At 44.3% G+C, this 14,440-nt stretch overlaps 2 protein-coding genes across 7 annotated transcripts in view; one reads left to right on the top strand and one right to left on the bottom strand.

Annotated features, from left to right (window-relative positions):
- LOC112451552 (probable serine/threonine-protein kinase MARK-A) overlaps positions 1–2,532 on the bottom strand; it is a 19,601-nt gene extending 17,069 nt beyond the window's left edge. The window contains exon 1 of the mRNA XM_025011184.1: positions 1,303–2,532. The gene's annotated coding sequence lies outside the window, so the exon portion shown is untranslated. The remainder of the gene's footprint in view (positions 1–1,302) is intronic.
- Positions 1–14,440, top strand: part of LOC112451553 (serine/threonine-protein kinase par-1) — a 21,954-nt gene extending 7,514 nt beyond the window's left edge. The window contains exons 1-7 of one of the 6 annotated variants that reach the window (XM_025011187.1): positions 6,800–6,851; positions 8,063–8,302; positions 9,623–9,884; positions 10,634–10,916; positions 11,528–11,716; positions 11,975–12,093; positions 12,175–14,440. In XM_025011187.1, the coding sequence (XP_024866955.1) occupies positions 8,237–8,302; positions 9,623–9,884; positions 10,634–10,916; positions 11,528–11,716; positions 11,975–12,093; positions 12,175–13,556 (2,301 nt within the window). In that variant the 5' untranslated portion in view covers positions 6,800–6,851; positions 8,063–8,236 and the 3' untranslated portion in view covers positions 13,557–14,440. The other 5 variants (XM_025011192.1, XM_025011186.1, XM_025011189.1 and 2 more) reach the window with 5 other exon arrangements.

Below are 14,440 nucleotides of genomic sequence, written 5' to 3'. Positions count from 1 at the left end.
TGTAAAGCGGTGATCGATTATAGTCCACGGAGAAACTCATCATTGTTTCATCTCACAACGTACACAATAGAGAGCGATGCGTATTCGATGAAAGGAGACGGAGAACTCCTCGCGGGATCGCGTTACATTGAAGCCCGCATTGAAGCCTCTGTTTACCCATCCGAACATTCGCGCGAGATCGCTGGACCACCGCCGGTGCTGCGAGTCGTCGCGAATTTATCGGATACACGACAGACCCACCCGAATATCTGTCGGAGATACGACAGGTTCCCGGAACGGTTTCCCCGCCTCGCACGCGATCGATATTATCGCGCGATATCGTCGTAAATATAGCGTCTACACTAACGACTGGACCTGCTATTTATTGATAAGGTATGTATTATACATCGACAAGACATTACCGGCGACGTGTGACCGTTATGCAACCGACATGCATCGACGCGAGGCTCTTTTGAAGCTGCGCTGGGAATAGTGGGAATATATCGTTACGAGCGCGGGGGAGTCACCCGGTCGGAGAAGCAGACGTTTACCTTGAACTATTTATTTTTCCTCTCGATAAAAATGTGAAAATCTAAAGATTGCGATGTTGCGATTGATAACGCAACTTTAACGCAGGAGTGTACATGGAAGCGGTTATCACATTTTCGCGCAAATAATTAACGCAAGATATGCGGCCGATGGATTGGCTCTTTTTTAATTGCGCTGTCGGCACTCGACACTCGACACTTGACACGGAACAAACGTAAATTAATCGTTCGAAAGATAAAGGATAAAATTTATATATACAGAATGGAGAGAACATTGAAAGTCGAGTGTAAGGAGTAAAAAAAAAAGCATCGTGTAACTTTACGTCGTCAAAAATGTCTTATCCGATAACTGTGACATGTCAAATTGATTTATGACGAAGTCATAAGGTAAGCCTTTTTTTATCACCTCCAGGCACAATCAATTAAAAACCTCGATTAATCTGTCCGTAAATTAGCATCAAAGTGTCAGTTGCGACGTAGACGAAATAAGACACGTCCGCTCGAACCTACGGGGAGCTCCCAACAATCACCGGAACTCGATCGTTCGGAAACTGTCATCGACAGTGGTGCGCGTGCGATCGACACATAATCGCGTGAAAATTATCTTATCGGGAACATCGTGCGGTGCAACAACCGCTTAGGGACAATAAAACAATGCCGTGAACGGCGGAGACGGGGGAGTCGGAGACGTCCGAAGCCATTTTCGCCCCCGAAGAGTCCACTAGAGAGGAATTAAGGCGCCTCGGAGAAGCCGAAGGGGGAAAAAGACACTCACCTCTTTGTCCGTTAAACCGACGAAGAAGTCGACGAGTCCAGCCAGCAGCACCTCGCTAGTCCGCCCACCGTCATTTGTGATGTGGATTCATTTACGCGTGTCTACCGCGCCGGCGGCGACGATGATCGATGTCTCCCGGTTGCTCCTCCCGCACCTCTGCGACGCGGACCGTCGGGATTGTCGCGGCGATGACGACGACGACGACGGACGACGACGAGGAGGACGGGGACGGAGACGGGGAAGCCAACGACATCGAACGTCGCTGGTGGGCCGCTCCGGTTCACTCGAGACGCGTGTTTACACGGCACCGCTCTCGGTTGCTCCTCGCATTCCACCGTCCGTCCGCGACGCCAGTCCTCTCGCCTCTCTCTTTCCGCTTTCGGGTCGCCGCGCCGCTCGCCGTTCGCCGTTCTCCGTCGACTCCGTCTCGCGGATGCGGAGACTCGTGCGCCCGCCTGATGGATCACCCTTCTTCTTTCTCTCCTCCGCTTGGCGGCACTTGGTATTCCGGTCTCGCCTCTCCTCTCCTTCTCCCTTCTTCTTACATACGTCGCGGGGGCTACCTCGCCCACCCGCGCGCGGTCACCTTTTCTCCTCTTTGTCTATTTGTCTATCCGTGTCGCGTCGCCGCGGACACACAAACTCGCGGCGTGCAGTAGGCGACTTCCGGGGCACCTTCCTCGCCGATGACGACGGTGTGCGCCGCGCCGCGAGCGCGCGACACACTTCCCCCTTTTTTTCTCACCTCCTCCGCCGCCTCCGCCACCTCTTTCACTCCACTCCGTTAATTCGCCGCTGCCCGTCTCGCTTCCTCACGTACGATCCACACGCGCGATCGCGCGCGCGCGCGCAAGCACATGCATGGGCGCGCAAACACGCGCGTACGTATACGAAGAGCGCGCACCACTACGTACGTCCGGCCGCCTGACCGTTTCTCCGTTTTTCCGTTATTCTCTCTGCTCCGTTCTCGGAGTCGTCGCTCCCGCGATCGTACGCGCGCGCGAGATCCGGGATCGCGAATTCCCCGCGACCGACGTACGACACCGCTGGATCGTGGGTTTCCCCTTTCCTTCCCTTGGACGAGACGACGACGACGAAGCAAGGCAAGGCAAGGCACGACACGACGACGACGACGGACGTGCGCGCACACACACCCGTGACACACGCGGAGACACACGCGAAAGCTGATGGAAGTGGTGGAAACGTATTCGGCACAGTCGACGACACTCTCGGGACGCGCTCCCAGCGCCAGCCGGCCGTCCGGCGCGACTGCCATCGCGCGGCGAACTCGGGCACTAGCGACTCGCGGTGGCGCGAACTACGAAGCGAGCGGAGCCTATAAACTACAAATGCAAATAGCAGGATAATGCCGTAAATTTCAAGATTACATTTGCAGAGAAATTGTTTATTTATGTTATATTTACATGAATCTTCTTCATATAGAGTATATAGACAATATAAGCAATGTAAATTATTGAACGATCGATTGATTAATTAATCCCTTTGAACTGTATTCTTGCAAACAGTCCTACAAAAATATATTCTGAGTTAAAATCTGGGTGTTTTGATATTTTTGATTTTGTCAACAATACCTAAGAATAATCTAATGTCTAATTCTAAATAATAAGTAATGTTTAATAGTCGAAACAGTTGATAATAAAAGAGAGATTCAGAATCTGGTAAACAAATAACAAAACTGAATCTCAGATAATATAATTAGGCCAGTCAAATTAGACATTTTGCTATGAAAGTGATGCGAACTTTTTTATTCCTTTTTAGGCGTGTTGGGGGTGTTTAGAAAAGCTTATTTTTGAGTTGTCGTATCATGAGACCCAGAGCTTTTTTGAGGGAGGAGGGGGAACCAATTTTTGACGAATCAGAACGAGTTACCGCTCATTTTCTTCGTTTTTTCAAGCCCTACAACTTTCTCAGGAGCGAAAAAGTGCTATCTATTAATCTAGACGAGATAAATGCAAAAAACCGCAAAAATTTTATTTTTTAGGGAAACCAAAATTTTCGTTTTTTCGCAATAACTCGGCGAATGTTGAATAAAAAATGAATGACTAACCCCCTCATTTTGTAGCTGAGGGGTTAATCATTCATTTTTTATCAACATTCGCCGAGTTATTGCGAAAAAACGAAAATTTTGGTTTCCCCGAAAAATAAAATTTTCGTGGTTTTTTGCATTTATCTCGTTTCGATTAATAGATAGCACTTTTTCGCTCCTGAGAAAGGTGTAGGGCTTGAAAAAACGAAGAAAATAAGCGGTAACTCGTTCCGATTCGTCAAAAATTGGTTCTCCCTCCCCGCCCCTCAAAAAGCTTTGGGTCTCATGATACGACAACTCAAAAATAAGCTTTTCTAAATGCCCCCAACACGCCTAAAAAAGAATAAAAAGTTCGCATCACTTTTGAGCAAGAGCCTTTTTTTTTGTCTAATTTGACTGGCCTAAATATAAATCCTACTGGCTACGTTTACACCCTGAAATTAGGCCGCGGCCTGTACCTCAAATTCGACCTAAAGTCTGACCTGAAGCTAGTTTCGGCCGCCTATCAAATGTTTACAGCAGGCGGCCTAAATAATTTAGGTCGAATTTGAGGTATAGACCGCTGCCTAAATTCAGGGTGTAAACCTAGCCAATAATTCGATGACAAATCCAACAAATGAGCATCCTAAATTTTAAACTTTAAACTTAGGTAGACGAAGCTCTTGTGGGGAGGAATCCAGCTATCTTTTTTTTGTATTGAACAAGATCCAGCTATCTTGGTAAATGATATTAGTATTGCCATCTTTTCGTATTCAACTATATTTTTTAGCTCCTTTGGTAAAAGAGAAAATGATTCTCACACAATACAGGACGTATGTATGTACATACTACATTATACATTTAATTCCCATTATACTTATTAATATATTTATCTATAAAAATGTTATCTTCTCTTTCTCTTCTATCTCATTTTGTTAGAAAGATTTATGGAAAAAGCTTCATTATTACAGTTTATTACTGCACACAACAATAACACATTTACAATTTGCATACGCTTTCTGTTTCTATTTAATGTACCGATTAAATAGCTTTTAAAGTAAATACTGTTGTTGTCAGCTAGGTAGCAGCACTAACATCACCTACCAAAATGGCTGAATCCCCTCCCCCGCAAGAGCTTCCCGTTTCCCCGCGCCTGAAGTTTATACTTTATACTCCGTTTTTTAGGTCCGTAGCTCACGCCGTGTGACGTCACGCGGACAGCTCTTGGCCGCAGTATGCAGATTCTCTTCCGCTGGCGCCCAAAATCGCAGATTCTCCTTTTCCGTAGACCCATCATTCATAAATGTGCGTCCCCTCACCCCCCGTAGACCCATCGCCATAGTTGCACGCTCCACCCCCCTGCCGACCTCGTGCCTAATTTTCAGATATGGAGTACCCCGTGGAAGCCCCCTGCCTTTCTATGTCCCGCGGAACTAGAATCGAATTAGAATATTAGAATATTTCCTATGAGTGTATATTTTGATGTAAAAAAAAGCGCAATTAAATAGGAAAGCGCGATTAAAATGATTCTTCTCCTCTTCTCACGTATATTTATCAAACTTTGCAACAAGTATTTCGGCTTTGAATGAGTATACGTCAAGGGAATGGTCGGCCCTGAATCATGCCGATAATCTTCAAGAATTTTTCGCATGTTTTTCACTTTTTTTATTTGACATATAATATAATCGGTACTTTATTCAAATAATATAATATCATCCGTACCAGGTTCTCACTATAGCTGCAATATTCGTCGAGAGGGCGTTACTGTACTGATTTTTTTTTTAAACAAATTGTTAGCTGATTTTGTGAATTTTTGTGCTAATCTTATTAAACAAATGTTATACATATTTAATTACATATATAAGTATGCTATTATTTGTTGAAGATTGAGATTTGCTGTAAAGTCGCGAACGCAGTTGATCATTAGTTTGCATCTTTTCGATATTTACCGCCATTAAAACGCAGTAAATAATTTAAAAAGATGAAAAAATGAAAGAAAACGTAAGAGCCGTAACTAAAATACAATGTTATCATAGCGTTCTCGGTCGGTTAATCCCTATATTGATGACGTTCTGCAAGTTCCCGCGGGATGTCGTAGGATGGTATTCAATATGGTGGCGTGTGAATACATTTGATGCGGTCTAAATATGCAACAAAAATGTTTTTTCGTAAAGCCTTGAAATGTTTACGTATCTAATCTTTTATGTGCATCCCGTACCGTACCTAAATAAAATTAAAATATTAAAGTATTCTCACAAATAATTTTAAAAATGATTTTTATATAATAAATCCATAAGATTTTTGAAAATTAGTTTTACTGTCAAACTATGTCCATTAAAAAATATTCTAGAGGTACTTTCCTGATGAAATGTGATAGGTGTACTCGGCGAAACCAGATTTACCGATTCGATGAATATTATACAAATCCGGCCATGTTGATTTTGGAGTTACGCAACGTTATAGATGTTTCGGGCAACGTGATGAATATTTAATTTTATCGTTAGCTTGTAAATTCGTGTCATATGTATATGCAATAAAAACTAAATGGACCAATGATATACAAGAATTATGTGTGAACGATATATGACAATTTTTTTTGCGCGCGAAATATATTACATGGTATTTATTATATTTTTTATCGTGTGCGAAAAATAGTAAAATCTTTTGTGCGTTAGAATCACCGAAATAATAAAAATAAGTTGATAGAGTATTTATTGGTAATAAGTATGAAACGTAGAAATCTTTTATTAAAATTACCAATGCGTTATTGTTATCAGACGTTACACATTTTATAGGAATAAAGTAGATTCCTTGACTGACTGTGCGAAAAATAACTTCCTGTACTTTTATTTCATCCTTCGACCTCACGCATACATGTACGATTACTTTCGCATATAAATAAAACACATTGCAAGTTACAACTTATAAGGTTTCGCATTAGCTCATCACAAAAGAACCACACATTTCAGCATTTATATTACTATCCAATATAAACATCTTGTAAGCTATAAAATCTACTAGAAGCCACAAACCTTAGCAGATCGCTTAAGGCTAATTTCGATTAAGCGAGTTTTTTTTATTATTAACACAGAAAAAAAATTAGCTACTATAGTAAATTTAGTTGTAAAATAGGGACAGCTAACATTTTTTTGAGAGTAAAAGATTATGCTACTATTGCTGAATTATAGCTCTTGCTGCAAAAAAATTTTAGGTCACTAGCTATAATAACTAATCTTTTTTTCCGTATTTAAATTACGATCGTCCAAAATAAAATATAATTAATTACTTAAAGTGTAATCTGTTGCTGCGATCCGGTCCAGATCCCGTTTGGATGGAGTTTAGGGTTCACCAATGATCGCAATATGGTGCGCGCCCTTAGGAAGAGGCGATGGGTGCGCGGGCAAGAAGGCAAGACGCCAAGATCAGCTTGCCAGCCGCGCTTTCCGGTTAGCGTTTTATAAATACTGCAGACACAGGCAAACAGTGCACCGAACACGGCAGACCAGTCGTGAGATCATTCGAGGTGCGTGGCCGCTTGACTTGCGCGACTCGCGAGGGAGAGAGAGAAGGGATACGTCGACTTTATCTCTCAACGTTCTCCAGATTTCACCCGCGGAGACGGAGACGCGCGCTTTCTCGGTGGTGTTAATTGTGCCCCTTCGTGCCTCCGAAGTGTGCTTCCTCGAATCCCGGCGTGCGGAGGTGCACGCGATCCGTAAATTTGCATGGACAGCCCCCCGTGATGTGCGTGCTCGCGTTTCCGTGAACTCGTCAACGGCGCTTACATAAATAACGACGGGGCGACCGGATTCGCGAGTTCCATCAACCGTAAGTTCGCGTTCGCCGATAAGAATGGGATATGAATAAAATGCATTTATTGGATGCTTGCGGATGTTTTCTCGATTTTCGTATGAAAGCACTTTTTGCGAGGAGGAACGGAGAGAGGACCCCGCTTCTACGACGGTCCAGCAACAAGAATTGCACTTGTCGAGAAAAAATGACCGGCTAAAACGGATTTAATTAGATTGCTGCCTTTTCAAATCAAATACTCACGAATATGTCTCTTAAATTTTATAACATCGTAATTCTCGTGCATAACGCGATATATACTTGCGACGAAACGAAGAGGAGAGACACGTGCACGCTTATTTTTATTCGACGGATGAAAAGTAACGGGAAAACCCGGAAATATCGCTCAACCGATTCATTATTCACGAACGTTGCAACGCCTTTACGTCATCAGGAGGATCGCACGTATGCTTTTCCAATTGCTAGAAATGTTTCGGATACGCTCTTGTATCTATTGTCGATGGGTGCGATCTGCCAAATCATATGTATATGACGCGTGGCATTCCTCGTGAAATTTGCCGCCACTCTCGCCCAGCGTCTTGCGCAACAATTGTACACGGCACAAAAATACGTGCACCGACTGGCGCACACTCGCAGAATTGCGATTTCAGGCCGTTAACGGTCTCCCGTCGGAAATGAAATGTCGCGTCGTTAGACCCTCATTTTACGGCAGTAGAATATATCCATCGTTTGATTTTCATCGCGTCCCACTTCTCACCTCGAACCACTGGATTGGAATCCTTTTATTCATCTTGTTATCGTGCACGTGTCGACGAACGTAATTCGTACAGCGAATATTCTCCTTAACACAATTATCTCTATTAGTCTGCTCCTTTCATCGAGTTTCACAACGTTATTCTCATATGTCGATCAAACGTTTTGCAGAAGTCCGAAGAGTGGGATATTTTTTCGAGACACATCGGGGGACGATGACCGATGATACTGCGAGATTTATGAGCGACGGGATGTAACGTCTAGCCGCCGCAATTGAATCCGCGCGTCGAACCATAAAACCTATTTCTCGGTGATAAAAAAAAAGCGCTGCGGATTATCGAAGAGATGAGCGGAATGAAGAAGGCGATCGGTGGGTCCATTCACAGAATACGGGAGTTCGAGCTCGAGAAGGTAACGCCGCCATTCTTTCCCGTTTCTCCTGTTAGTTCCTCTCCTCTGCGAAAACCGGTCCACAATTGGATTTTCCTTTGTCAGCCGTGTGGCATTTCCCTAAAGTGTCCCTCGCGTTTCCCTCGAGAATAAAGCCTAAACAACGGCGGGCGACGGAGCGAGCGGGCGAGCTTTTCCAGTTTTCGAGACATTGAGATCCCGAAATAGGATTCGCGAACGAGCAGCATTTCATTATGCTCGCTCGACTAACGGCCATTCTCCTGCCTGGCATTGCACCAATGTTTCCCTAACAGAGGGTCCGTGACGACGACGATGTTTGCGACCGTGACTCGTCGTCGCCGTCGTCGTTGGAGCGCGCTTCGTGACTTTGTATCTCGTCACACAACACTGAATCACACAGACTCATAGGTTCGCTGTGATTACATTCTTGATGACACAGAATCTAAATGGAATTCGAGATTCATCTGATCGGAAATATTTTAATTGAAGCACGCGTAAACATCTATTTCATATAGAAAACGTTCCTTACATTCCGATAATAGAAATATATATTATTTATTTTATGCGTATATATTAAAATAGAAAATTAATATTATTTATAAAATTCTAGAATCAATTGAATCTCTCTCAGTTAACTTTAATTATTGTTGTCAGTTTAATTAATCTATAGCCTAATTTATAAGGCTAAACAAATCAAGATGTCGCAATATTCCATTTAATTACTATGTACCAACACACACAAAATTTTCTATTACATCAAATAATCAAAATAAAAAGTAATTTCATTTTCTTGAGCAAAAATTTGCAGCTTTTATTCAATTTTCGTCCATCTGGTCGAAAAGATGTGATGCTCGGTTGCAATAAGATACGTGGTTCAATGAGACGGTGTTAAAAAGAGATCGTCTTGTGTGTCGAGTTCGCATCGGGATGAAAATGTGCGTTCGAAGCGTGCGTTGGGGTAAAAATAGACGTTGCGTAGAGATTCGGCGTCGGGCGTACGAGTGTCGGGTGTATTCAGCGTGCAGCCGGATAACGCATCGTCGTCGTGCTCGCGGGATCCCTAGTCTCCTACGTCTCCCATCGGGATTGCATTTCCCTTGTGACACCGCGTGTGTGCGTTCACGCTGTCGCTCTTTGTCCCGAGGACTCGGAACTCTCCCGAGTTTGTGAACGTGTCATTACGAGCCGACTGCTGGCGAATGCCCGGGCTAACTTCATCCGTCATTCGCGGCTCGAAAAGCAGCGACGTGTGACTCACGATCGATCACCGGCCGCGTCATGTGCGGCAGCGCGTCGAGTGCTAACTATTCTCTGGGACAGGTGAATCTGATCGACGAGTTCGACATCCTGCAGATCGTCGGCGAGGGATGGTTCGGCAAGATCCTGCTGACCGAGCATCGCAGCACGCAGACCGAGATGGTGCTCAAGGCCCTGCCGAAGGCGTACACCGGCATCTCGGACTTCTTTCGGGAATTTCATTATGGGTTACATCTGTCGGCGCACCGAAACATTATAACCACCTACGACGTGGCGTTCGAGACAGCCGGTTTCTACGTTTTTAGTCAGGAATACGCCCCGCTCGGTGAGAGATTTTCTTTTACGACGCTCGCCTGTGCACGTGCACGCCGACTTTTTATGCGCCTTACATCAGGCGCGTTCGTTAACTCTTTAATTCCGAATTCTAACTCCGCTCTGCAATATACTTTCTTATCTGAGTAAATTCGCGTGGAGCAACATTTTAATTCAAATAAGTTGCAACGTTTGTTTTATTTTGTGAGCGTGTGATAATAATATTGCAGGAAATTTATTGAATTATTGAAAAAAGAACATATAAACTCAAAAAGAAAATCAATTAAGTCCATTTTTTATGAAAAAATAAGAAATATGGTTTTGGTACAATTAAATCTGTATAAATATTATCTAAAAAAATGTTTTAATTTAATTCATTAAATTATTTATGAATATATTTATAAATATATATATATTTTTTTATCATAGTTTAATAACTAAACATTAATTTTTTTTTTCAAAACGGAACAAGTTCATTGGCTTTTACACTGCAATACATACTGCTCATTGCAATACATACTGTCTTGTAAAAAAGTATATAAAACTAAATGAACGAGTGTAAAAATTATACATAAAATCGTATGAATTTTGTATTTATTGTTCGTGCAATTTTACATATTTCTTTTGCAATGCAACGAGATTGAGCAATAGCTGAAAATATTTTCTGAGACGCGATGTCATTTACGTGAGCAAAGAACATGACATTCGCGCATTGCCATTGCATTGTTACGAGAATATATCTTGGTGGTCACTGACTTTCAGGCGATCTCACGTCAAACGTGACGGAGACGGGGCTGGGCGAGCTGCACGCGAAGAGGGTGGCCAGGCAACTCGCCGCTGCGGTGCATCACATACACAGCCGCGACCTGGTGCATCGCGATATAAAGCTCGACAATATACTCGTGTTCCGCAGTGACTTTTCGCGTATCAAGCTCTGCGACTTCGGCGAGACCAGGCGGGTGAACACCGTCGTGCGAAGGCACAACGAGTGGCTGCCGTACTCGCCGCCTGAGGTATTGCAGATCGAGACTGACGAGACGTACAAGTAATTATATACATATGCTGTGATTGATCTTGTGTATGCTACACATTTTTATCGTTGTCACGTGATATTTATGCGCACAGAAAGTTGAGAGAAGAAAAAGGTATAAGGAATTGGTATTGACGGATTTTATTTCCGGAAGCATTACGACGTACAGCTGTTTAATTAAAAAAAAAAAAAAGAAGTTGTTGCATTTAAACGTCGACGTATACGAACCTAAATAGTTAATTCAATTGAATATTATTGGGCCAAATATTTAAATTATTAAAACAACTATCTGATGTTTTTTGTTCATTAATATTGATGTTGCATCAATAGATTTTATCTCGATTACACTGATGATGCTGTTGATACATTATTTTTTCCCGTGTACTGTTAAATATGAATATATCGAGAACATTTTGTGTCGTTATTCTTAATTATTACGAATAATTCAATTATATCCTACTTTTTCCCGTAATTTCTTCTGAAGTTTCTAAATTTTATTTACTTAACACGTATTCAAAATTTTGGTCATATCAAAAACGCGACTGGGTGCGTATGAATGATACTCGAGATGTAGATGTTCGGCCACGGTCGCCGAGGATATACATTTTAACGGCAACGACTTTCAGAGCTCGCACATCGCACGACGTCTGGCAATTCGGCATTGTCCTATTTGTCTGCCTGACCGGATGCCTGCCGTGGCAGAAGGCGGCGATGGATGATCCGCGCTACACCAGATATCAAAACTGGCACAACGCGACGCTCAACATCGCCAAGAAACCGAAATTATTTCAGTTGATCAGCTCGCGGGCACAGAGGTGGGCCTCCACTCGGGAAACCGAGAATGCGAAATTAAGCGCCACGTCGGTGTGCAACACGCGTATACACCTAATACGATATAATTAGCTGATATTTACTCTTTGTATGCGTTAGCGTTTGTTTATTTCAAATTGTCAAAAATACTATTCATGACGAACGGAACTTTAGGAATTTTAATAAGAATTCAATTACGTACTTATAATCAATAAAGAAAAAACTACATACTTGCTTGCTACATACTTTGACATTTCTTAAAGGATGTTCAAGAGGCTATTGGATCCGAAAGCTGAAAAGCGACCGGTCAGCGTGTTCGAAGTAAATAAATATCAAGAAGACAGATGGCTAGCGAAACTCGGGGCCGAAAAAGCGTTGAACGGTCAGTTGCACATTTTGCATCGGCGATAGTATCGGCGATACGTCACGATATCTTAGCGACATTTCCTTTTTATATTTGCAGGCGGCGCCGACGAGAGGGACGAACTTTGCCCGTCCATGTACAGCTTTCATAGTTCCTTGGAAGAGAAAAATCAACTTCTCCGCACTCTCACGACGTACGGAATCGAGACAACGGTGGATCGTTCGAAGAAGAAGGATCGTATCAGGGAATGGATACAGGCTAGCGCGATCGTCGAGGAGAACGAGGAGGACGAGTCGGATATTTACGAAGACTCGGAGTTTTATGAAGATGAAGACCGGGACGGTGAAGACGGGAACGGAAGCGAGGAGATGGAATCGATCACCATGAGAGGCAGACATTTCCCGGAAATGCGTCCGAGCGCCGCGACGAACAATCCTAGAAAGAGAAGAGGCAGCAGAGCTGCTACGGGTCGCGTCGTCTCGAAAAACAGAGTACCCGTAAAGCCAGTCGAAAGGAAAATACCTTTCGCTCCTCAAGTGGCCGAGGAGCGAGAAACGATCGCACACTTCGCCAGCTTTCCCAACGGCGATCCGAAGCTCGCCGCCGTAAAAAACGGAAATAATCACGATCTTTTCGCAAATTCGGTGAACGCCGTCACCGACGTACCGCCGATGACGAATAATTTCTCGAGCAATCTTCCATCATCGTCTGCGCCCAGCGCTAACAATTCTCGAGACGCGTCGCCGCTTTCCGCACAGCCGGTTACCGCTGTCCCGGTCAAACAATCGGGATCGAAAACCGCGTCGAGCGCTATCCCGGATAGCGGAGGTAGAGCTGCCCCGATGAGCCCGCAAATCCCGGTGAGAAAGAATCGCGCTCGCACGGCGCCGTTTTCGGACGCGCGAAATCCGGCCGAGACTCGGGCGGATTTGGCGAGGAGGACGCAGTCCGCGACGGTTTTGCGGACACCGGAAACGGAGGAGCCGCCGTTACCGCCGCGCGCGTCAGCGAAGCTGACGTCCGTCACCCCGCATTCGGGAACGGCTCGCGCGGACAATCCATCCGTTGCTATGTTATCGACTTCGCGAGCGGCGGCGAGATCAACCGCTCCACCGGTCGCGCGAACTGATAGAGCACTCGCGGCGCCGGTAATGAGCAACGCGTCTCTGGCCGAGCCCCAGCTTCCGAGCAGCGCTCTTCCTGGCCGAGTCGAGGGCTCGCCGCCAATCGCGACGCAAATCACGGCCGCTTCTCACTTGGCAATGCAGAGTTTCAACACGTTACAGGGTATCGCGTCCTCGGCCGCCTCGCCGGCGAGTTCGTCGTCGAGCGTGAGCAAACGGGCCGAGGAGGTGAACGTGGCTTACGGAAAAGACGCGTACGAGCACTACGGCATCGCCCAGGGAATGATCTTGCCGATGAGGGTGAACGTCGTTAGGCAAAATTCCACTGGGAGCGGTAGCCGATCCGTGAGCAACTGAGATACAAACTGAAGAATGTATCCGGATTTTCCTCGAGGTCGACGGAAGTTGAATATATATCAATCGTGCAAGGGGCTCTAAACGCGGAACCAATCGATCGCTGTCGATAAACTTGAAGGTACATGTTTGGCTGGGATTACACGACGTGCGTGAGACTTTTTTCGACAAAATTCAACGCGAGTTAATTGAAAGCTCCGTGGAAGGTATTTGAGACGCGGAGCGCACACATTTGCCGTTCGTGCAACATTTTGCAATGTTGATACCCGTTGATATTTGCTTCAATCAGAGATTGCCGAGAGTTCCTTCGGAACGTGTATTGATATAAGACATTACGATATACGATGTGTACGAGGTATAAAGCTGTCGCGAGAGAGAATAACGTTATAACAGAACGACTGTATGGATGGAGACGTCACGTTACATACATTATACTTCATTAGTTTCAAGAGACACTTATATTGCCACGTGTCGTTTGCTTCACCAAGCGTAACGGGATAAAATTAGCGCGACGTCTCGGAAGAGCTGCACTGTGCGAGAATGTGGCAGCGGCCATTAGCGTTCGACCGTGGGAAACGGTGAAAATTTTTATTGTTCAGACACGACGCGAGTTTACACGCGTTTCACTAACAGCTCCACTTTTTAATTATAAATTTCTATTGACACGCTGAATATTTCTTCGAGTGCGGCATGCGGAGGAAAACATGGCCGCGGAATATGAGTTAATTGAGTTATTTATACATTCTTTGTGATATTAGACATCATGTACTACCTACTTGGCTATTGTAAACGTAACAAATTTTGAAAGATGCGAAATATGACGAAATGTGAAATATACATAAACGATTTGTACATTAGTATGTATTAAATGCATATCATCTTCGATA

This window comes from Temnothorax curvispinosus, unplaced genomic scaffold (genome assembly GCF_003070985.1).
Source record: "Temnothorax curvispinosus isolate PA1 unplaced genomic scaffold, ASM307098v1 QBEX01002370.1, whole genome shotgun sequence".
Taxonomy (NCBI): Eukaryota; Metazoa; Arthropoda; class Insecta; order Hymenoptera; family Formicidae; genus Temnothorax; species Temnothorax curvispinosus.
This window is presented reverse-complemented; position numbering and strand designations above follow the sequence as displayed.